The sequence below is a fragment of the Neocloeon triangulifer genome, unplaced genomic scaffold (assembly GCF_031216515.1).
Source record: "Neocloeon triangulifer isolate White Clay Creek 2 clone unplaced genomic scaffold, ASM3121651v1 ptg000014l, whole genome shotgun sequence".
Lineage (NCBI taxonomy): Eukaryota > Metazoa > Arthropoda > Insecta > Ephemeroptera > Baetidae > Neocloeon > Neocloeon triangulifer.
The window spans coordinates 17,366,111-17,388,525 of record NW_026775556.1 but is presented as its reverse complement, the minus strand read 5'-3'; the positions used below and the strand labels follow the sequence as shown (position 1 = coordinate 17,388,525).

Below are 22,415 nucleotides of genomic sequence, written 5' to 3'. Positions count from 1 at the left end.
CCGACAATTTTCGCGGTCGCCCGCGCGTGACCATGAAATATATACATACCCATCCGCGCTCGACAATTAGCTCAAATATTAATTCCGCATGTTTGTCCCGCCACTCAACGGTCATTACTTTTTGATAGCGCTGCGGTTTGACTTCTCTTAAAAAAATTTGAAAATTTAAAATGTATGCATGTAGCATATAATTTCAGCTAGGGCGTTTACACCAAATTAAAACTTAAAACTTGTTTTGTTTTATAATTTGTTAAATATTTTAACCTAATTTTTTTTAGTTAAAATCAATTTCATAATATTAATAAATTTTTCCAATCTCCAGCATAACCATAAGCTGTTTTTTTTTATAAATATATTGAAATTGATACAATAAAAAGCATCACAATTATTTAAACATATAATTAATTTGTTGAAATTTTCAAAAATTAAATTTATAACTAATTCACACTATCTCTTATTATAAAATTAAGTTTAACTAATGCTTCTGTAATTTGTTTATATATTGAGCACAAAAGAAATGAGAAAGAGAGACCTGCCGCAGTCTGAAAAAAAGGGAGCGGTGAGTCACCCTGCTTATGCCCTCAGCGATTTTTAGCGCCGCGTCAACAGGTGAATCACGTTAGCGTATGCAGACAGCAGGGCAGCAATTTCTCTTTGTGGAGATCTGATTGTGAGAGAGTCATCGTAAATAAGATTCCGACAGTTTTTGCTTGAACAAAATATTTCAAATTTATTTTAATAACATTTTATTTTAGCCTTAACTAGAAATTTTGCGGATATCTATGCTGCCTTTGCAAATGGTTATACTCGATGAAATGATCGTGCTGATAGTTCATGTGCCTCATCTCGTGCACCAATTTTTCCAGGCTGTTAAAAATGACAATCGTGCAAATGACGAGCACCGCCGAGCCGGCTATCGTCCAACTGTTAAGAGAAAAAAAAGACTTTGAAACTGAGATGTATACAACTTTTATGTGCAGTTTATGGGTGAAAATTATGAATCGAAAACTTACAAAATATCAAAAAGCCTGCTGCTCTCATTCTGCGCCACTGTGCTCATCCTTATTTTAATTCTTGCACCTTTTTTTACCAAAAGAGAAGCAACACGCAGATAGTCCCTTGCTGGCTCTGCGTCGTAAAGGGGCCTTCTGGAAAAATTGATAAACTCACTTATTGAGATCAAAAGACTTTCGCCCTCTCTCATCAAATATCCTGTCAATAGCTTCATTTATCTCGTTGTATCAATATAAAAACATTATATACCAATAACGGCAATAACATGAGAATTTTGAGAGTGGTCCAAGGTCTTGAAAAAGATTTCAGGAATTGTCTTACCAAGGAGAATTATATTAAAATTTGAAACTTCCATTTTTACTGCTAAAAACTTAATTTGGAGAGTTTGATTTTATTTAGTGAATTTATTCATTGCTTATAGCAATTATTGAACTTATTCTTTATTCCTTTTTGTCGCATGATTGTATTAAAAATTGAATTTTTTTCCAGGTAGGTATTTTAAAGAACCACCAGACCACAGGTCGCCTTTAGGGTCAGAAGTCCTCTCATTTTATTCATGCAAAACGAAGTTTGCATATTTAATTTGTAAAGACCCTGATATTTTCTTCTGATGATTAGAAAATTATTTCCCAGAGGCGTTTCCTCCCTAATTTTCGTTGAATTTTAATAAAGCTATCATTTCAATATAAATTACAAATTATTTATTGGTCAATAGCAAAAACCTCAGTTATTGCGTAATTATATTATATCCACATTTTAAAATGTTGTGCAACAGATTTTTTTTTATCTCGTTAAAAAGTATGCATGTGAAAAATAATTTTGAGCAGATAATTAATTTGTATGGGTACTATGCGTAATAAAGTGTATTGCGGTGTATTGCTTTACTTTATTCAAATTGATTATCGCAGTAATTGATATGATTGATATCAGTGCAGTTTATGAATAGCAGGAGCAGAAGAACAGTATGTTTTGTGTCGTGAAATGATTGTTTCTGCAGTGAAGTTTCTGTGTTCTGCACCAGATGTAAAGAGAATAATATGTATAGCAAACTCGCCTACTCGCGCGCTTTTTTTACTGAACATAACGGATTTGCTGACGTCACAGTACTCACAGTCACAGAGAGCAATCAGCCATCAGCCATATTGTTTTCTGTCGCTATTTTTTGTCTTCTGCCTGCCATTGTTGGGAGCGGTTTCGAGAAGATTCCTTAATCCTTTTGCTAATTTACAAGCTGTTAAACTTGTTAGTAGTGGAAATATATCGTTCGGCGTTAGGTAAGTGTCATAATTATTAAATTTTCTATCCCCTGCAATCGTTTCAAAGCCAATATTTGCTTAAACTAACTTAGCATTGCAGAACACCAAAATGAAAATTTTGATTCTTTTCGCTTGAATTCTGAATCGTTTAATCGTTTTATAAATAATTGCGCCATTCACGTTATTTTACCATTTTCCCAGTGCCCTTTCACGAGTTGGTGGTGTTGATATCGTTTAAATTTTCTCAGGCGATTGAGCAACTCTTGCGCAGCTTCAGACGAAATCGATCACCTTACTTCATGCGAAGACCCAACTAAACCCAAAAATGGCGGAAAGGTAACTAAATAACATTAAATATTCCGATCATGAAAAATTAAAATGCAATTTATAGAAAATTAATTCAAAAAGAGTGTTTCATATTTTCCTTTTCAATTTTACTTCATTGGTATCCTTAATGTATTAGAGCAATTCATTCATAAGCTGAATGGCCTGAATGCATACAACTGAAAAAATTGTTGTTAATTAATTTCAGCAGTGACGATAGAGATCAGGAGCTGAATAAACTTCTGGAGATTGCTAGAGAGAAGAGATTCAATGTGGGCAACTTCGTCAGACCATTAAAAGAGCTGTGTGTAAATAAAATAGCAGACAGCGATGATTGTGCAAAAACAAATCTTTTGCCATATCAATACCTCCGTGAGTTAATCTATATTTCTCCTCATTCATTTGAAAAAACTAATATAACAAAGATTTTGAATAAAAAGAAATTTAATATTTGGATTACAGCACTTGTGTTGAAAAAGGAAATCTTGAAACGCATGGCTGCTCAGCAAGGCTCCTGTCAAGTCAGACTGACCCCTGCCATGACCGAATGGATATACAAACTGGCAAGCTGTCTCATGAATGACAAGACAAAGGAATTTGACTTCAGCATCTTTGGTCAATACGACTGGTTGGACCATGAGCTAGACCAGAAGGTGTGGCAGATGCTTGCTGAGAGGTGTCCAAACTTGGAGACCATCTCAGACAAGTGGCAAAAACAAAAACGCGGTGGTGACTCTTTCTACATGAGCAATGTGATGCCTCACCTAGAGAAGTTTCAACATCTCAAGCACATTTTACTGAAAAGATTTGTCTCCAACTCTGATGACTTGGAGCAAATTGCTCAGCATTTTCCAAATCTAGTGAGCTTGTCCACCACTTTTGAGTTTGTTGACACACAGTTGATGAAAAATTTGTTCCTTCTCCAAAACCTGAAGCAACTTGATATCAATTGGAACATATGGAACAATCAAGATAGGGTCAGTTTGTTCATAATATATATTTATCTCTAATATAAAGATTAACTTTTTTCAACAGTCGGTGCTCGACGAGCAGACAAATTACTGGAGACAATTCAAAGTAGAGTGCATGGAGCACCTGCCATGCTTGCAGTACTGCTATATGTCAGTAGGTGCATGCTACATCAACGGAATTCGCCCTTACCGAGGCAACAGCCAACAGCTCTCTCTAAGAGAAATGGCCGTTGTGAGTGACATCGACTTTGAACTTTTCCCCTCTTTGGAAACACTTACAGTGCTCGGACCTCTCAAATCAAAAAGTCATGAATTTGGAGTTCTTTCCAATCTGACAGTTTTGGAATTGATTGAAGTTGATACATCTGATGTTCCTGTTGTGCTGACCCACTGTGGTAACAAGCTACATGAACTGACCATAATTGCCTTTGGACCGCAATACTTGGACCCTTATAAGGTCATCGTGAAATGCCCGAATCTGCGTAAATTTGATGTTTCCGCAGATTTTTTTGACAACCAGAGCACATTCTTCAAGTCTCAAGTGAATACGAACCATATGAGGTATATGAAACACTTTAAAATCTGGACTTACGCTTATGAAGACATGAATTTCCCATCTGACTTTTTGACCCTGGCACTGGCTGCACCAGACTTAGAGACATTCAAGTCGTATTCCTTAAATATTTCTCTCACTAAACTGACTTTATTGACTGAGCAGCTAGTGGCAGGATGCATTTTGCAAAATTTGAAGAAATTTAAATTTGAATGCAGTGAACATGAGCCCAGCACTTGTTTCGAGTTGCTGAAGTTCATCTGCCTTCTTCCTGTACATGCTCCTAGACTTCAATTGATTCAAAGCAAATGTTTTTCAAATGAATTTGAAGAGCAATTCAAAAAATCTTTCCTGTTTGACATGATTGATCAAATTGATGGTTTGAAAATAGCAATCGAGTTGCCTGACTAACACATTGACTCATGACTGCCGGCCTTATTGTAAATATCAATGGAAGTTGTATCGTAACATAAGAATCAAATTTCCGCTCTGGCTGGCCATAATTGCATGCGTATCTAAAATTAATTATGTGTTCTTTGTTGATGAAATTATTTTTCTGCAAATAAATTTGATTTCAAGGAAACCCAGCATGTGATATTTTCCATTCAAAATTTCGGCATAACACATCAGCTTTTATAAATTATGAGCTGGATTAAAAAATATAAATTATGAGCTGGATTAAAAAATATAAATTAGCCATAGCGCTACATTTTAAGTTAATCACGTGATTAATTGATATAACTTTTGCATTATTTATTAATAAATCAAGCTCTTCATATCACTATATCAATATTTTTAACAATACACCTTTCCTAAATATACGATTTGTATTCAGAGAATGGTGCAGGGTCTGTCAGGGCCGGAAGGGTGTCTGTAGTGGTGCCTGTTTTCGTAGTTTTTGTGCCACTCTTCTTCCATTTCATGCCACCAATCATCATTAAAAAAGCAAATGTAGCATGTGATCGTAAAGGCAACAAAAGAACCTAGAATAGACCAGCTGGAACAATTGATTTGTGTTCAGAAAAGCCTTTAATTTTCAATCATTTTACACACATATATCTGAGAAGAATTTTGCTCAAACTCAAATCATGCTCGCCTGACATATTTTGCTCGTTCTTCGAAGATACTGCTTGAGAAGAGCGCTGTTTGATATATTTGATTTAAAATGAAAATAAATTTTCCAGCTAGACAGTAAGAATCATAAAGCCAGTATTTAATGTCAAATATTGAGGAAGATGAAGTTCTGGCAATTATCAAAGAAGACAAATAGAAGCGATTATACATATTTGAATATTCTTTTCACCAATTCATAAATATGTTATTTGAACTATGAAAAGAGATTTCTATATATTCTCCTTTCACTAATTTATCTGATTAATTAATTTTAACTTAAAATGAAATTACCCACGCAAAAATTAAATTAAATATTAAAATAAACCAAGGAAATATTTTAACTAGATTGCACTTGATTGCACTTTTAAATAAAATGATGAAATCTGAAACGAATTTTTTGGGAAGGGGCAGTATAGAAATTTAAAATGAAAAAATGTAAATATTAAGTTGTTAAATTTAAATTAATATTTTTCGCGCTTTATTTTTTAGCTTATGGTACAAGGTCCTTCATGAGGATGCTTCCGTAGGTGTTGGTCACGTTGGCTGCTCCACTCTATGTGTCGCCAATTCCCAGCGTGGTGACACAAAACCATTATCAAAACTGCCACTCCAAGCAAAAGAGCTGAGCGGAAAAATAATGATTCTTTCTTCCTAAATGAATATTCAGAAAAAATATAAAGTCGATAAGGATGAGATTAAAATTGTATGTGCGTCCAAAAAAATACTCACTGATTTGCAACTGCTGAGACCATTTTTGTAAAAGGATGATTTTCAACTAATTATAACTCTTTGACATTTGTCAGTGCTTCATTCTTGTATGAATTGGGTCGTCTATCTAGATTATTTTATTTTTCGGCACCAAACAAACGCATATTTAATTTGTTTACTCTTGAAGGGGCATCAAAGTGGTCAGCAAGTCACGTGGCCAGTTGATAAGCCAAATTAAACTTCTCTCGAAGTGTCAAAGACTATATATTTCAAGGCCAGCAGAGAACTGCTGATGGGACCGGACAGGCGAAGAAGAAGAAGACAAGGAGAGAGAGACGGAAAAAAATAATATATCACCGCTCTCTGTGAAATTGAGATAAGCCTGTCGTTTTTTCCTTGTGCTCGGGAGCAAGGACACCCCTAATAACAGAGTTTAGCACTTCTGCTTCCTTTGTTGGACGCAGCAGCAGCTTTTTACGCCCCATCAAAGGCGAGGAGGAGAAAAAAAATTAAGAAGAAAGAGAGAGATAGAAAAAAAATCATGTGGCTGACAAAGTACACACAAGAAAGGAAAAGCGCCCGGAGAGATTTATTTATTGTCCGGCCGGACGGGGCGTTTTTATTTTGTGCCGGGCACTGCGCACACAAGACAAACATGAAATGTAATCAAGAAGCTATCCATCCCGACCATATCGTTCCTCCTCCGCCACCAAAATCAGTTAAGAATCGACACCCATGAGCAAACAGACCAGGCAAATTGCTCCTTGGTCTTTCGCGCAGAGAAAAAAACACACAAGTCGCTGGTCAAACAATGTTCGGATTAATTTGCAGCCGACTTTGAGCTCTGACGAGAGAGAGATTAGACCTTTGCAGTTGTAAATCTTCCCCTAGTTCAACGTTCAACTCAGCTCAACTGTCACACAATTAATTTACCACGTGGAACAAAATATCTTTTATTGATGGAAAAATTTACCAAAATATTATTAATGGCCAAACCAAAACTATTTAAAAAGCAGTTAATATATGAAAACACTATATATTTCAAATTATTTAAATAATTTTATTATTTCTAAGAGTCAATGTCTTTTTCTTAAATATATTTTGTTTGTATTGGCATTGCAGAGCTAGAATTAAAAAAATATATAAAAAATTAAAACCCATTCAAATTTGTACAAAAATTATATTTTAAAATTAAGTTTAACAAAAAAAAAACTATAAAAATTATTTACTTGTTAAACGCAAAAAAGGTTTTTTGAGAAGTTTAAAATTACTTTTTTAAATGCAATCAATTTTTACTGTAAAAGGAAAATCTAAAGGTAAAACGCAGGACAATATTATATTTCCATTTTATTACCCCGAACTTGTCTGACGAAATCCACTTTGTTCTCGGGTTTTAACAATCAGAAGACGATCTCTACGTGCGATAGCAGCTTATTCGGTGCGGGGAAGTGAAATGATACACAATAAAATAAAGATCATCGTCGCTTCTCGAGCACACAGGTGCTGTTCATATAGTGCTCTTGTCGGCCCCAACGGTTCGCTCCTCGTTTTATATATTCGGAGCGCGAGTGTCTCGAACGCATAAAGGTGCATTTCCAACAGGTGTTTATTTTGGTGCCGAGATTTTATTAGGAGGAAAAGTGGAGGGCATTTCCCCCAAAAAAAGCTCTGCAGAGCGCAGAGCGGGAGGGAATAAACAGGAAAAAAAGAGAATGAGATGCGTGGGGTTGGCTGTGTACAGAGAGACTTTGGAGACAACTTTTTGATTTATTGCTCTGCGAGGGGAGGTGAGGGAGAATTTCGGACACATATCGAAAAAGGAAGAGGGATAATTTTAAATTAGAAAATAATGAAATTTTCTGAACATGACATCATTATTACGCAGTAATTAATCAAACTCTGAAATTAAATTTAAATTAAAGAAATGATTAATGTGTAACGGATGCAAAATTTTGGGATATTGGGATAATAACATATAATATTTTGATTTAGTGATGAAAATTTAAATTTCTCAAATATTTCTGTACAAGTTAATCAAAGAACTCAAAGGGATTTTAGATCGACTCTCTCTTTGGTGGGTCTGTGTTTATTTAACCAGACCCTGTATGTCTCTTTTCCTTTTTCCTCCAACTCTGATCATAAATCATCCGGATGTCGCTCAATCTCTTCAGACTTGAATTATCTTCTTTTTAAACCATTTACCGACACCGACAAATAAAAGTACCTGGCATAGATGCAATTCGAATTTCAATAATAAAGGGAGGCTGGTTCTGAATTAACATCGAAATTAATCCCCATTGAAATTGAAAACTGCATCTTGAGGAGAGGGAAAGATAATTAATCAAAAAGCACGGTTTTCTTATTTGCACAAGGCGCTGGAAAAATCCTCGTCGGCGACTTGATTTCATTTTTACCGACACGGCCTTTGATTCGCCATGGCGTGTCGCCAAAAAAAGCACCGCGTCGCGACGTCAATGCACTCTTTTTATTTCCTCCCTGTGCTGCGATGGTCTTATCTCGCCCCTGGATCTGCTCGCAGACAGGTTCCTGCCTGTTTTTGTGCGAGCCGCGGCCAGCGCGGCATAATTAATGGTGCGATCTAATAGACAAGATATTTATACAAAAAAAAAGGAAGGGAAATTAATTATAGATGGACACACACTGCCCGGTTCCAAAAACTTACGCAATCTTGGCAGATATTGAGTGGAGAAAATTCCAATCAAACGCAAAATACTAAAATTAAAAAATCTTTCATAGACGTAGGAAAAAATAATTTAAAAAAAAAAAAAACAGTATTAAGCGTATTAAGACTGTCTCGTGGTTAATTAGCAATGAACTGATTTAACAAAAATATTTACTTACTTCCTTAAATAAAATCTAGCCTTGCTAGTCACTTATGAAAAAATTATAGAACAGTATATAATTGGTATATATATCTGCGGACACACCAGCCAGAGTGAAAAATAATATATATATTTTTTAAATAATGGGAAAAAAATTCATATGGAGAATGAACGAAGCTAGGCTTACAAATTCATGAAATTCATAAAAATTATCCTTCGTTGTGTAATTATTTTTTTTAATTTGATATATGAAACGAAACTTTTGATTTAATTTTCAAATATAAAATATTCTAGTTATTTATAAAAATCTCCCTCTGCATTTCTTTATTCTTTTATTTTTAATCTTTAAGGCTTAATCTTTTCATTGTCCAGCACTTTTGGTATCGTTTTCAGTCTGACACCCCTATTTTTCTTTGCATTGAATTTCGTTATAATACCGTTCTCATATACACTGCAGTTTCGCCAACGCGCTTGCTTATATGATACATAGAGCGGCTCTCGAAGAGACGATGACTCACATAATGTAACGAAGCGGAGTCGCGGCGGAAAGACAATGAAATGCACAGGTGTCTTTCACCCCTGCGCGCTTTCGGGGGATCGTCATACATCGTGCTATGTGCTTAAATATCAACACACTCTCGATCACGCACCCCTCGCAGTTCTCAGCAATTCGCCACAAAAACCAAAGAGTAATATTTCATGGCACGCAGAGGAGAAAAGAGAGGGTGCTATTGTGTTCCATGTTGCAGTCTTTTAAATACCGCGTGATGGCATTTTGCATCGCGTATAATTAAGGTTTGTTGCAGAAAAATACGGATAAAAAATTATAATGGCAAGAGCAGAATAAATTTTAAAATAGAAAAATGTCTAATCCTGATCTGATTTAAAATGTGTTATTTTAATCATTTTAATATTTTTCTATTAATATCTAATCTATATTTGATAATAATTTACTGTGAATTCTTATTCTAATAAATTGAATAATTAAATATTATGCCAGTCTTAGAGAGCTAGCTGCTTTAATTTGAATTTGAAACACGGCCGGAATTTATACTGTTCTTTATTCCCTTTATTCGAGTGCAGGTGTTCATTTTGCAACATCAGCAGAAAGACGAACGCGCCTCAAAAAGTGCGGAGTGAAAAGAGTTGCTCTGTGTAACACGAGCGAGATGTGCAGTCTTCTATGTATACTGAATGTTTGACAAAACAATTTTGTACGAGAGGCTGTGCCGAGAGAGAGATAATTCGCGCCGCACGCTCTTAACTCGCGTACGTCTCGGCGTTTTTCTTATTCAACACAATTTCGCGCTGACTGGTGCACATTTATATGCGGCGCATCATTTTTCTGCTGCCTGTTTGCCTTCCTATACATGTGTACGTAGGAGTAAAAAATTTTAAAGCCAAGTCGAGTGTTTGCGTCTGCCGGAGAAATTCGCAGCGACGGCGGCGCGGCGCTCAAAAGACACACACACAACACAGGCTTAATTAGCCAGAAGCGCATTATTTTGTGTGCCGTCGCAGCTCGCAGACTGCTTGTCTATATTTGTGTTTATTATTGAGACGCGACGCGAAAAGCAGCCAGCCGCCCTTTGTCTTTCGCCAAAGAGAGTTTGTCTTTCTGCACGAGTTGCACTTTCTGCTGCATGCCTCCGAGCCTCGTCCTTCTCAAAAGTGTCAACACCGTCAACCAATTGCGAATTAGACGATCATCATGCGTCTTTTGTTAAAAGTAGATCCGAGTAGATCATAATTTAAGAGGATATCAGATTCAATAAATTTTTTACTAAAAATCTATTACATTTCACTCACAGAATAAAAAATTTAATTTTTCCTCAAAAGCTTTTGTTAAAAATTTGCATTATCTTTCCTCTCAAATTTGTGTAGGCTTTGCCTATTATTTTTTAATGTTCAAATGTCCAGATGATGTATCTTGATTTGGGAAAGATTTTCAATTAAAATACTGCTAAAATATTTTCAGGGAATTAAAAATAAATACATGATTATTTTCTGATCTTGTAACAAGTTGTGATCTTACAGTTTATTAGGAAATGACATGGAAATCAATCAACTTATGGCGAGAACAATGCAAAAATCTTCTTGTTGGTGACGTTGGAAAAATGTTCTTGCTGCTGCTGCAGTGACGGTGACATTATGCATTATACAAAACACAGAAAAGTGAGAGACAAGCACTAATAGTCTGAACGTCAAAAGCTTCAATTAATTGCACTTGTGTTATATGAAACTGCTTATTAAATTATAAATATAGTTGGAAACATGGCTGCTGTCCGTTTCAAATTTTTGTGGAAACCATTAATGATACATTGATTGGAATTGGGGTTGTTTAATAGAGGAATGAACAAGAGATTAAAAGAGAGCCGTGGCATTTCTTTGACTACAATGTTTAAAATAAAATATAATTTTGACTCGTTTCAATGAGTATTGTTTTTAAATTAAAAAAAAAAACATTTTTGACATCACTCAAACCAAACGTAATTAATATTATTTACAAACAGCATGAATTTTTTTGTGCTTACGAAAGTAGCACAAATGAAGTGCCTTAATAAAAATTTGGCCATTAAATAGATCAAATTACTACAAATTGGTAAGCAGGTTCCGTTACCAAACCCACAGAGATAAAATTAGAATTCATAAAGCCCCAGATGATTTTGCCGTCTAAATGCATTGTCCTGATTATCCACTAAGAAATAATTATGCAACTTGGAGGCCCCGTATTATTTTGTGTTTTAAAACACTAGATTGATACGAATTTAAATTTTGATCCCTTGTAATTTTGCTCTTTCTATTTACAAAAGGGCAGGACCCTCCAAATCAATTATAATCGACACCTTGAAGTAATGAAGTGTGGTTGGTTTAAATTTATTATCACAATTATTTATTGGCCACAGCGGTTGTCATGCTTTAAAAAGTGTGTGTATTTCCCAGATCAGTCTTACAAGCACTATTGTGTCTCCTCATGTTATTGTGACCACACTGAGCTGAAAACCGTCCGAAAGAATCCCTATTCAAATTGGCTTGTGAATTTGTGGCCTGGTTTAAATTTCCCCATTATTCTTGTTTGGCTGATATGTTCGTAATCATATTATAAATCAATTCATTCAATAACAATAATCATAATATATTACTTAGGAGAGTGAGAGAGCTTAAAAGCATCTGAAAATCATCAACAGAGCACATAGGACAACAAGTTTGTTTGTAAGGAGAGTGGGCAAGTTCTGGCTTACTGAAGACAGGCTTGAATTTTCTCTATCCACTCTAGAGCTGCAGCTTCGTTGCTGGCACAGAAATTATAGGTTCTTCGACTAGTTTTCACCTGCATCAGACACAAAATATTTTAGAAACATACAATGAAAGTTGTTAATTTACATACATCAAAGAAAGATTTGTCGTCCGTTTTCTTAGGAGGTACAGGTGCAGGTGGCGCTTGGAAAACTGATGCGACATCTGCCAGATCTGAAATGAATTTGGTTTCAGGGTTGAAATAATATTCTATTGTTTATTTTTTTTAAAGAGCTTAAGAAAGGAGATTTTTTACGTTTTAAAATTCAAATCTAAAAATTTTGCTCACCAATAACCCCCTTGCAAGCTGTGTCTTCCATGCAGTCGTAGTATCTGAGCTGATGCTTTATCGAGTCAAGCACAAACCAGCGCATCTTCCATCCTTTGAGAAGAGCACCTCGTTTGTACAAATAGCCCTCGTGTGTTCGGTTTTCGGCTACATTTGAGGAGTACTGGTCATAATACTGCTGGTTTGAGGGGGTAACATCTAAAATGGCAAAAAAATTTATTTTTGTATCTTTCAAATTAAAAAAAAAATATCACTTGAATTGACAGATCTGGTGTCTTCTCCAACATGTTTATTGCCTGCAGGCATGTGCGAGTTCTCCACGGTGGACACTGGCCGGAACTTGGAGCAATTCTTGGTGATGCCCTCGACACACTTTTCGTGGCAGCTGTAGCCACAGTCCTTGCATTTGACACCAGTTTTGACAGGTCCCCACAGAATGTTGGAACATTGGTCGCAATAGCTCGGTGTGCGGAAGTCGTAGTGGTCGAAGCGGTGCGGCCGAGAGTAGCCACTAGCTGCTGCCACAGCGCCCACGGTGCTGCTGGCCGCACTGCCAGTCACACTGGCTGTGTCCAGAGCAGCATTCACCAACTTGCCTCTCATGAGAATCTCTATGGTGGACCGTTTGTGCGTCAGTCGGCCATGCAGACGAACTAACTGCTGAGTGAACGACTGATGGCGACTCTGAAAATGCTTGAATTTTTAATTTCCTTTCAATATTTTTATTTTGAAAAAGGATAACTTTTTATCTTTATACCGTTTAATAATTTTTTTCGTAAAATAAAAACTTACATTGAATGAGTCTGTAGGTGGCAATTCCAGTTTATCCCAAATTTGCCTCCACTTTTGAGGTAGCCTCTCTAGATCAATTTCACATCGGTGTGTTTCCTCCAGCAAATAAGAGAAGGAGTCTGGTATGCATTGTGGAACACCATCATACCTAAATTTATAAGTTGTGATTTAAATTCTTAAACATTAATTTATATTAATTACCCAAATGTGACCAACCGGCCAACATTTTTGTTAATCATGCTTCGGCCACTGTCAGAGCTGATAGAAGCAATTTCCTTGTCTCCTTCTGCAGTGGCTGCATCTTGCTGCACAATTTCCAGGTCGTAGCTTGCCCCGTGGCAGAGCTCTTCGCCCAGGTAATACTCCCACACCTCAAGGCTGCTCAGGTGCGACTGCGGCCTCAAAATTGAGTTATCGGAGTCGGGCATGTACAAGAAGTTGTAGAAAATGGGTGAACGGGCGTGCTGCTTCTCAATGTAATCAAAAACTGACTGGCCCAGATTCGGGGTGCTAGGAGATTGGCCAGCAAGACGTCCACCTTAAATTATTTCAATCAGAATTGGAGACAAATAATACGTTGATAAATTTTATTTATAACGGAATATTAAGTATAAGTTCCTATTAACATAATAGCAAGCTAATTAAAAAGAAACTTTTAAATTTAAAGCTCACCCAGAAATTCAAAGTTTGGTATTACTAAAAGCATATGAATTTTTTCAATTATTTTAAAGATTCCATTAAGCTTTGGTAAAAATTTTTTGTGCATTTAAATATTTACCGGGATAGAAGGAGTCATCATCTGAACCAGTGTCAACTCCCTTGTAATGAGAAGACAGCGAGCCACGTTTGTCGTCGAGAGCTGCGATTCCGTTCATAACTCGTTCCCTCTCAGAATCAAAGAGGAATGTTCGGAATCTACATGAGACATAGTGGTACGCCAGGAACCGGAGGAAGAAATCATTGAACTCAAATGCCAAAGGAAACTGCTTCTGGATCTATTTAGAAAAATACATAAGGTTACATTTTCTTTTCATAATATTAATTGTTAATTACCTGGTGAACTATATCTAGAAATTGAAGGAAAATAGGAGCAAAACCAGATTCTGCGCTGTCCTCGGTCAAGGTGCTTCGCTGGGCGAACTTGTGGCCAAAAGCAAGCCACTCCTTTTCAATAAGTACTCTGAACCCTCCCAGAGTTCTGTAGTAGGGGTCAAGGCAGATTTGAGCCACAGAAGAAATCTGAAGTAAAATCTTTTAACTTTTTTCCTATTGATAAATTTTGTGATTACCTGTGCAGTGATATCCATGCCGTCTTCAAGACAAATCATCACAGAGGATCCCTGCACGTCAAGCAGATCAACTGCAGCACCAGCCAGTTGCATCACACCCTGTAGCTGCAGCAGCCACTCTGAACCTTCGATCAATTTGGCAAAAGTCTGGTCGGGCTCAGAAGATACAGAACTCGGTACACAAGCGCGCATGAGCTTCTTGAATGCGTTCTTAGTGTTTTTAACCTCAAAATACTCTACAGGAATAAAGTCGATCTTCTGCCCAGAGTCTGTTTTGACACCCTATAATAGACAAAGTTTAAAAATTTGCAAATTCTCCAGTAAAATTTTGATTTTAAGTTCTGAATTTATGAGAATGTTGGGATAAATTTAGTTAGGTTCATGTTAGTTAGTATCCTGTAGGGAGAGAGTCAGAGTAGGAGTATTTTAATTTTTCTTGGTTGGAGCACCAAACACATTGTTAATTTACCTTCATTTGAGACTTCTCTCCGAAAATGTAAAGGGCTGCTCTTTGCAGGGTGTGAACGCACTCGGTGCCAGAGTCTGAGTCGGTTGAGTATCTCTGCGAGCTCTTCGGAGGAACTGTTAGGGTTGGAAGAGAGGCTTGTGAGCTCTGGCGCCTATCCTTCAAAGAACCCCACCTACCAAAAGCCATTGAAGCTGTTTTGCCTCCACTTTTGCGTCTGAAATAAACAGAAATAAAAATATTTTACTCAGTAAAAAATTGTACCGATTCTAACGAAAGAATGGGAAGATTTCAAATCTTACCCAAGGGTGCCTGCAACCATCTTGCTGAATGGATTGCTGGCAGTTTTCCTTGTTTGCTCAGGAGTGGTGCCGTGAATTGAGTGGTGTTCAGGGTCAACAGTAATGAGGAGCGAATCAATGCTCAAGCTGCTTTCTGTCATTCCCCAAGCTGAAGAACCTTGTTTCAAAAATGCAGACGGTGTTGCTTGCACGATAGAATTCAAGAATTTTTCCTGCTCGATATTAGAAGCAACAGACTCGGAAGTAGAAACTGTAATATTCAAAGTTTTTTAATGTCACGTGATATAACGTAACAAAAATATAACATAGAAAGTCAACACCAAACAAAATTAAAAATAAGTAAATAATCTAATCGAGGGGGAAATACGTTCTACTTAAGTATAAATACCTGTAGTTGCTTGGTGGCCTTTGAACATGCCAATCACGCCTTTACCATGGAAACTGGAGCCTCTAAGAAGCAAAGCTTTGGTCCTGGGGTGTCTCCATGTAATAACAGGGATTCTTGATCCTCTGTGGCACCTAGTCAATCGCCTAATACTATCGTCGGACACATTGTAGGGAACAACAAGCATTGCCGGATAGCTGTAGAAAATTAGAATTAAAACTAAAACCCACCAATGGTATTCTCTTTTACCTATAGCACACCATGTGAGCATGATTGACAGTGGTGATCCTGAAAGGGTCAGTCCTCTGCCGGTTCATGGTACCGTTGCTGAGGACAGAGGTTGATGAATCGGAACAGAAGCCTAGACGGCTCCAATCTCGAACGTAGCTCCTTTCAGAAAGGCGCTCAAGGGTTTTTGCATCAGACAGTGCTGGAGAGCCAGAGGGAAGCACCAAATCCATTTCTTCCAGAACTAAAATTCATAAAATTAATTAACACAATATATAAAATAGTCATAATTAATTAAAGAACAAGAGAGGCTTAAAATTTTAAAACATTCCAGCTAAACAGCCTAAGCAAAATACTCACGATCTTCTCCTGAGGTAAGCAAAAGGTGAAGAGCAAAGATTTTGTTAGTTAAGCTAAGCTAACTATCTGAATAAAATCTATTTTCTCTCCAAAAAGATGCATATTTCGTGTATTATTCATAACTTACTTGACTCGTTATCTTCTTCAGGGTACTCGCTAAGGTCAAAGCCATTTGGAGGCAGGCTCATGCGGCTAGGTGAGGTCAGGTACTTGTTATTGTTTCCTCCCATGTTGGGCAGAACATACCTCTGCTTTTTTGATGTGCTCTTCGACTTCAATCCAGCTTTCCGTGCTGTTTTCAAGAGTGTTTTCTTGGCAAAACCCCTGAAATAAATAGATTGGTAATTTATTTAAAACTCCTTTGAAAGGTTGTTTTACTTCAAAGTCGCATTCTTTTCCTTATCTTTGACAATCGTCTCTGGTATGGCGTGACCATTTAAGGCAAAGTACTGGAATGGGTGCATCGGGTTTTTGGCTTTGTGCAGAGACTTTCGGAAGGCCTCGATCATTTCCGTGGTCACCTCCTCATCGAAGGCCACTTTGATTAGCTGGAAGGTGCACGAACGCAATTGAAGACCCTCTTGCACCATTTGGTCCAAACTGGATTGAATGTGAACACCACTTATCCTCTTCTCCTTGGTCAGAGTGGTGATTGGGAATGCACGTACAATTACATGCTCGGAAACTTAAAAATGTTAATTGATTACATTAAGATTGACCACAAAGGTAAAATAACATTTAAATACCATATGGATCACATGGTGTGCCTCGGAACACTACACGGTAATTTGTAAGAAACAGAGCTCCCTCTGCTGGAAGCAAGGTAGGACCACCAAGGGCACCACTAGGGTCCTCTCTGCCATCAGGAAGAAGGAATACTCGGAGATTCTCAACGATTGGCATTTCTCCAGGCAGCATAGTGGGCTCCATGATTTTAGGCTTGAAATGAACAAAATGTGAATAAATTTGTGAATATTTTCAATGAAATTCACCTTTTGCACAGGAGGAAGTCTCTTCGACTCTCTGTGAACAGCTTCAAGTGTCTCGACATGCATGTGAACCACGCCGGGGATCATCTGGTGAAGGCTCCTGATGTGCTCGGCACTTACATTACCCTCAGTGCTGACTTTGTCCACAAACCGAGTGACTGTCTTAATAACATTGTTGCCAATTTCACTTGGGTCCTGCTCCTCAAAGCCGGACTCGGCATCCAGGCTGTCACTCTCAATCATGCTATTTGTGATGCTGTTGCTGGCACGGTCGTCGTCGTCCCCGTGATGTCTATCACGGTGGTTGTGTTGGGACTTGGCTCCTATGTCAAGAGGTACCAGAAGGTAAACCATGCGGTTTGCATAATGTATTGCTTGACTGTAAAGTGTCGACTCTTCGCTGCTAATGTATTCCTTCTGTTTCTCTGTAAGTAAGGCTATTTTAAGTGATTTTTTTATTACACATAATCTGCCCTTTAAATCTATTAAATTTGAATAAGGCTGCACTTTTTACATATGATCTAGACTTACCAGGATCAAAGTTTCCCCAAACTCTCATTTGTTCAGCTGCAATTTCCAATGCCGAAGGTTCAATCTGTCTGACGTAAGGTGACCTACGGTCCTTCCAAGGATATTCCTTGCCCTAAAAAATGCGAATAGATGTAAAGTTTTAAATATTTTAATCATTGAACGAACCGGACTGAGTGGAGGCTCTCTTTCCATGGATCTCCTCATTATTGGGCTGTTACTAAATGCCTCGGGTTTGCTCAGGTACAAAGCTTTGATGTCCTTCTGCACATCGTGGTAAAATGAACACTCCCAGAACAGTTGGTTCTTCCATATTTTGTGGTCCTGGATGCAAGTGTAGGCAAACTGTATAACACCGGTGCAGAGTTTCCGGCAAAATGCCGTTGCCAGAGGAAGAAGAGCTGCAGCTACACCGTGTCCGTCCATAACCGAGTCATCTTGCAGGGCACAATTCATCAACCTGACAATCAGGTCAAACTGCTGGTGTTCAAGCATGGCTTTGTTCCCCAACACATGCTGGGAAAGTTCTGTGCAGAGAGCCAGTCGAGCCTGCTTTGCCTTGAGCGCCCTTAATACTGCTGGGAACGTTTTTCTAGCATCAGAGATTTTGTTTTCAAAAATGCAATTAATGCAATTTTTCAAAACCTGGAAGAAATAAGTACTTTAAATTTTTATTCCAAATAAAGTGAAAATTAATACTTCTAATCTTCTGGCCGAGTTTGTTATTATCTGCCTATTGGAGTCCTGGATGTTGCTGACCAAAGCACCCATTGGAACGATTCTTGGCTGACTTGTGCGCATTGAGTCCAGCCTGCACGGAATTATGAATCAGTTACGAGGATTAAAATACAAGATGTTAAAAGTGCTACAGAGAACAGTATAAGGCTGAAGCAGATTTAAAACTTGCTTACCAGCCCAGTTCACCAGTGCTATTTTTGAGAGTGCAAAGCGATGAGAGAGCATGGAACACACGAGTCACAGTTTAGCAAGAATGAGTGGGGAAAAGAAGATAAAAAACAAATTAGCTAGCAATTAGGGCAGCAAAAATTGACAAACCTCGACTTCAGACTGAATTTGGTAAGCTCATCATCAATGATTTTTTGAACGTTTTCAGACGAGAGCAATGGAAACTTTGGTTGGTGAATTCTGGAAGAGGCGCCTTCAGGGGGTCGGCCAATTTTTTGAACATAGGGCTGCGGGTTTGGGTTCTCATTGACGTGCAACTTCTTTGCCAAGTCCTGGAAAATAACATAAAAATTTAAAACATACCCTAGCTTTTTACATTTTCTACAGTTTGACAAAGCTAACGAAATTCCAAATTCTCATTTGAAAAAATTAAATTAAAAAACTTTTGAAGAGATATATATAATCACGTTTAATATAAAATTAGTCAAAAGCTCATCTATTTTTATGATACACTAAAAAAAGCATTATTAAAAAGATTAATTTTTTCTATTTTATTATTTTTTTCATTAATTCCTATACTGTGTACTTTGATCTAAACATGATGTACCCACAAGTACTGATATGTATGTGAATTATTGTTCAAGCACGGCAGCAGCTGTCAACTGCAATGATAATTGGAATGCACGGCGTGCCGAGATGTCTGATTGGCCTTTAATGGGTCTCGTCAATTGATCGAGCAGCTGGCTAATCACTGAATGGTTTTACACTTGAGCTTCTCTTTCTGGATTCCTGTAGATAGTGCTTATCTGCATAGTAGTGAGTCAACAGAAACATATGTCCAACGCAGATAAAGAAAAAAACAGAGAGCTATTGAGGCATCGGGAGGAAGTAGTGGTTCACTGCGGTTGCGAGCAGCGTTTCTAATCCACATGGTTAAATAAATAATTAAAAATTGCGTCAAAAGTTTATCCAGTTTGTAAAACGAGCTGTTGGCATTGCATTGTAACAGTAGAAGCAAACGCGATTTTGATTCCCATGCTGGGTAAAGTGATCCCTACAAGGGAAAGCTTTCAGACCACAAACCGCAACGCTTGTCTTGCCGCCAGCAAATAATTTTTTCTCGCTTCTCTTTATTGGGGACAAAACTAGTTAGACAAAAATATCAACCTGATTGCGAGTGTGTCTCTACGCAAATATACCAACTTCCAACGATTTAAAATGAGAAGGAAGAAAATTTCAATAAAATATTCACCTGTATGTGAGTGAGAACGAGGCTGGGGTCCTGCCCCTCCTGCCTCAGTTGCTCTCCCAGGTTGCTATAAAGTTCATCCCAAAGGTCACACACCCTCCACGGGGGCCCTCGTTCTTGCACAAACCCTGTATAAAACATGCAGTCGAGCAGTCTGGTGGTAAAGTCGCACTCGGTCAGGCCTCGTTCACTCAGGAAGGCAGCCTTATTGAATGTGATCAGGGGCTTAGGGTGGATTCGAATTATGGTCAAGCAGCTGCGGTAGCCCTGCAGCAAGTTGGCCAGGGTGCGCATGAACACGGCCCGCAGCTCTTTGTCTAGCATTGTCTGACTCGAGTGCGGTCGCTGTGCTACGGGGGCAAATGCCAGGTCGGAAATGCTCAACTCAGGCTGCAGCACCAGCATCAGAGCGTCCTGAGTTTGGGTCAGCAGTGGCTCAGGCAAAAGAGGAAGGTGCAGACCTTCAGGGACAGTCAGGGCGCCACCGTCCATGTCGGCAACAATAACATCAGCCTAGAACAATAAATTCATTGTATTTGTAAAAATAATTTGTGATAAATTGTGATTTTTTTATTAAATTTAATTATCGGATCGAAAAATAATTTACTCACCAGATCAATGATTTCTCCTTTTAATGAGGAGTGAATACCCATAAGGAATGGGGTTGGTGTGGAAAGAACCTCGAGCAGGTTGGCAGGTAGCAGGGGAATGTAGACATGGCTTTGCTTAAAAGGGTACATGAGGGCGATCAGAGCACGGCAACCCTCTGTTAGGCGAGAGTAACTCTTTGAGTGGAACAGGATTTTGTGCTCGGTCATGATGGCACACAGCAAAGATAGCACATTTCGAATGCCTAGATAAAAAATTAAATTAACACCGAATCCATATTTCCAGCTTCAGGAATTTGTTTACCAAACTGGTGGAACAAGAGGCTGACTGAGGAGCCTGTGACAGGCAGGGTGGCACTGAGTGGAGGTTGGAGGGCCTGTCGGTCGCCGGCACCAATGCTGAAGCGGACTTGAGGTCCACCGGGAGGAGGAACTTGGACGCAGCCAAGAATATTGCCGACCAAAGTCTCAAGGGGCATGCTCGAGTCATTTGAGCCTGGGTCGTTGAGGAACGCTGTGTAAATCACGCCCAGGCAGTTCTGTTTGGAAATTTTAAATATTGACAAATTATGTAATTTTAAACTAAAATTACTCTAAAGGTTTCTGTGTAGTCGAGTCTGGAGACCAGGACGAGGCACTTTGGCGCATACATAATGCTGTGGTGGGTGATGGCAGGGATGTTTCGGGTCAGTGAGCCTCCCCGCCTATTGCTTTCAAGCTCTACATTGTCCTCTTCCTATTCGAAAAATACAATAATAAGAATATCAACAATTAATTCAATGGAATTAAAAAGCATGATAAAGAAGAATGGAAGGTTTAAATAAAATTTGTACCTTGGAGTAATTAAAAAAGGTTCTAAGATATCTCTTAAGGAATGCGGTTTAAGTCAAACAAAAGAAATTAATTAAGAAGAGAAAAGAAGACGAGGAAAGAAATGCTCACTTCGTCAGCGGGTTTGCTGGGTGTAATGGACACAGTCTCATTGAAGCACAAGCACGCACAGTAGTGTCTGTTGCAGTCGATGTCTGTCAAGACGTAAACAAAGAACTTCGGCTCTTGTCGCTCTGATGAGAGAGACCAACCTTGGGGTTGGCAAAACTGAAAAATAAAATTTTTTGAATAAATTTTGACAAAAATGTAAAAAAATTTAGAAAATTTTTGCTTCAAAAATTTAGGATTTAAATTATTACCCATTCTATTCCGTCAATGAACGGTGTGTCCGGCCAGTCTTTTTCTGGGAATCTCTGCAAAATGACCCCACTGCTGATGCCGCTTCCTGCAAAAAGTAACACACGTGAAAAACAACGCTGGATTGAAGGATTTTTCAAGAAATAATAACACCAGTTGTGTCATCGCCGGCGTGACTAATAACATTACTTTCCGGTTCGGAGTTCAAGTGACCGCAGATTAAGAGAGATTTATAATGCGGGTTGTGTTGAGTGTCTTTCACTGCATTTTTTGCTCGATTACATCAACACAATCCAATAATATACACAATCCGTCATACTTTAAAATAACATAAAAGTGAAAGCAGATTTATTCGACGCAAAAATTATCTACATCATTCCGTTCCGGTAAACAAGGAAACGGCGAAGCAAGAAAAAAAAGTGGAGTATCTAGATAAAAATTCGACGGAGCAATTCGCGCGGATAAGGAAGGTCCGGTTCGCTGTCTGCTGTGACAGGAGTCAAAGTCAATGTCACAAACAGCTGCCGACGGGGTCGTGTCTGACGCCGTCGGCGGCCGAATCTCAGCGTTGCGAGCCAATACTTACTCTCTTTCTCATGGTCGTAGCCGACGATCACGAAATAGTCAGCCAAGCGTGACATGGCGAGGCGCTGGACTGAATTTTGTTCACGAAACGAGCGCCGAGTCCGACATCCAGGCTGCCATGTTTGTTCACGCGCAACTGGTCGCGCAGGCATCTGCTAGGGTGTTTTACACA

General features: G+C 38.3%; 2 protein-coding genes and 1 long non-coding RNA gene across 10 annotated transcripts; 1 reads left to right on the top strand and 2 right to left on the bottom strand.

Annotated features, from left to right (window-relative positions):
- Positions 1-714: 714 nt before the first annotated feature.
- On the bottom strand, positions 715-2,559 carry LOC132199921 (uncharacterized). The gene is made up of 3 exons (XR_009442144.1): positions 2,461-2,559; positions 1,014-1,148; positions 715-924 (listed from the first exon to the last, which is right to left on the bottom strand). It is a non-coding gene; the product is annotated as an uncharacterized LOC132199921 (long non-coding RNA).
- Positions 2,142-4,812, top strand: LOC132199920 (uncharacterized). Of its 2 annotated transcripts, none has more exons than XM_059625025.1 (5): positions 2,142-2,288; positions 2,519-2,606; positions 2,806-2,966; positions 3,057-3,571; positions 3,630-4,812. In XM_059625025.1, exons 2-5 carry the CDS (start codon positions 2,596-2,598, stop codon positions 4,527-4,529), a joined length of 1,587 nt encoding a protein of 528 aa, XP_059481008.1. In that variant the 5' UTR covers positions 2,142-2,288; positions 2,519-2,595; the 3' UTR covers positions 4,530-4,812. The 2 variants fall into 2 exon arrangements, with proteins under 2 accessions (XP_059481008.1, XP_059481007.1); XM_059625024.1 differs by having other exon boundaries at positions 2,803-2,966; positions 3,630-4,811.
- Positions 4,813-11,236: 6,424 nt separating this feature from the next.
- LOC132199807 (myotubularin-related protein 13) lies at positions 11,237-22,380 on the bottom strand. 7 transcript variants are annotated; one of them, XM_059624825.1, is made up of 30 exons: positions 22,245-22,380; positions 21,661-21,746; positions 21,413-21,568; positions 21,063-21,206; positions 20,775-21,009; positions 20,474-20,715; positions 19,866-20,375; positions 18,764-18,945; positions 18,619-18,636; positions 18,407-18,518; positions 17,876-18,352; positions 17,711-17,822; positions 17,183-17,616; positions 16,937-17,129; positions 16,569-16,875; positions 16,318-16,514; positions 15,852-16,074; positions 15,606-15,799; positions 15,218-15,467; positions 15,095-15,132; positions 14,919-15,031; positions 14,450-14,731; positions 14,214-14,399; positions 13,939-14,155; positions 13,362-13,698; positions 13,161-13,308; positions 12,623-13,052; positions 12,369-12,566; positions 12,171-12,253; positions 11,237-12,113 (listed from the first exon to the last, which is right to left on the bottom strand). In XM_059624825.1, the coding sequence occupies exons 1-30, from the start codon at positions 22,297-22,299 to the stop codon at positions 12,021-12,023; spliced, it is 6,252 nt and encodes a 2,083-aa protein (XP_059480808.1). In that variant the 5' UTR covers positions 22,300-22,380; the 3' UTR covers positions 11,237-12,020. The 7 variants fall into 7 exon arrangements, with proteins under 7 accessions (XP_059480808.1, XP_059480807.1, XP_059480803.1 ...); XM_059624824.1 differs by having other exon boundaries at positions 14,919-15,132; positions 16,318-16,382; positions 16,437-16,514; XM_059624820.1 differs by having other exon boundaries at positions 14,919-15,132.
- Positions 22,381-22,415: the final 35 nt, after the last annotated feature.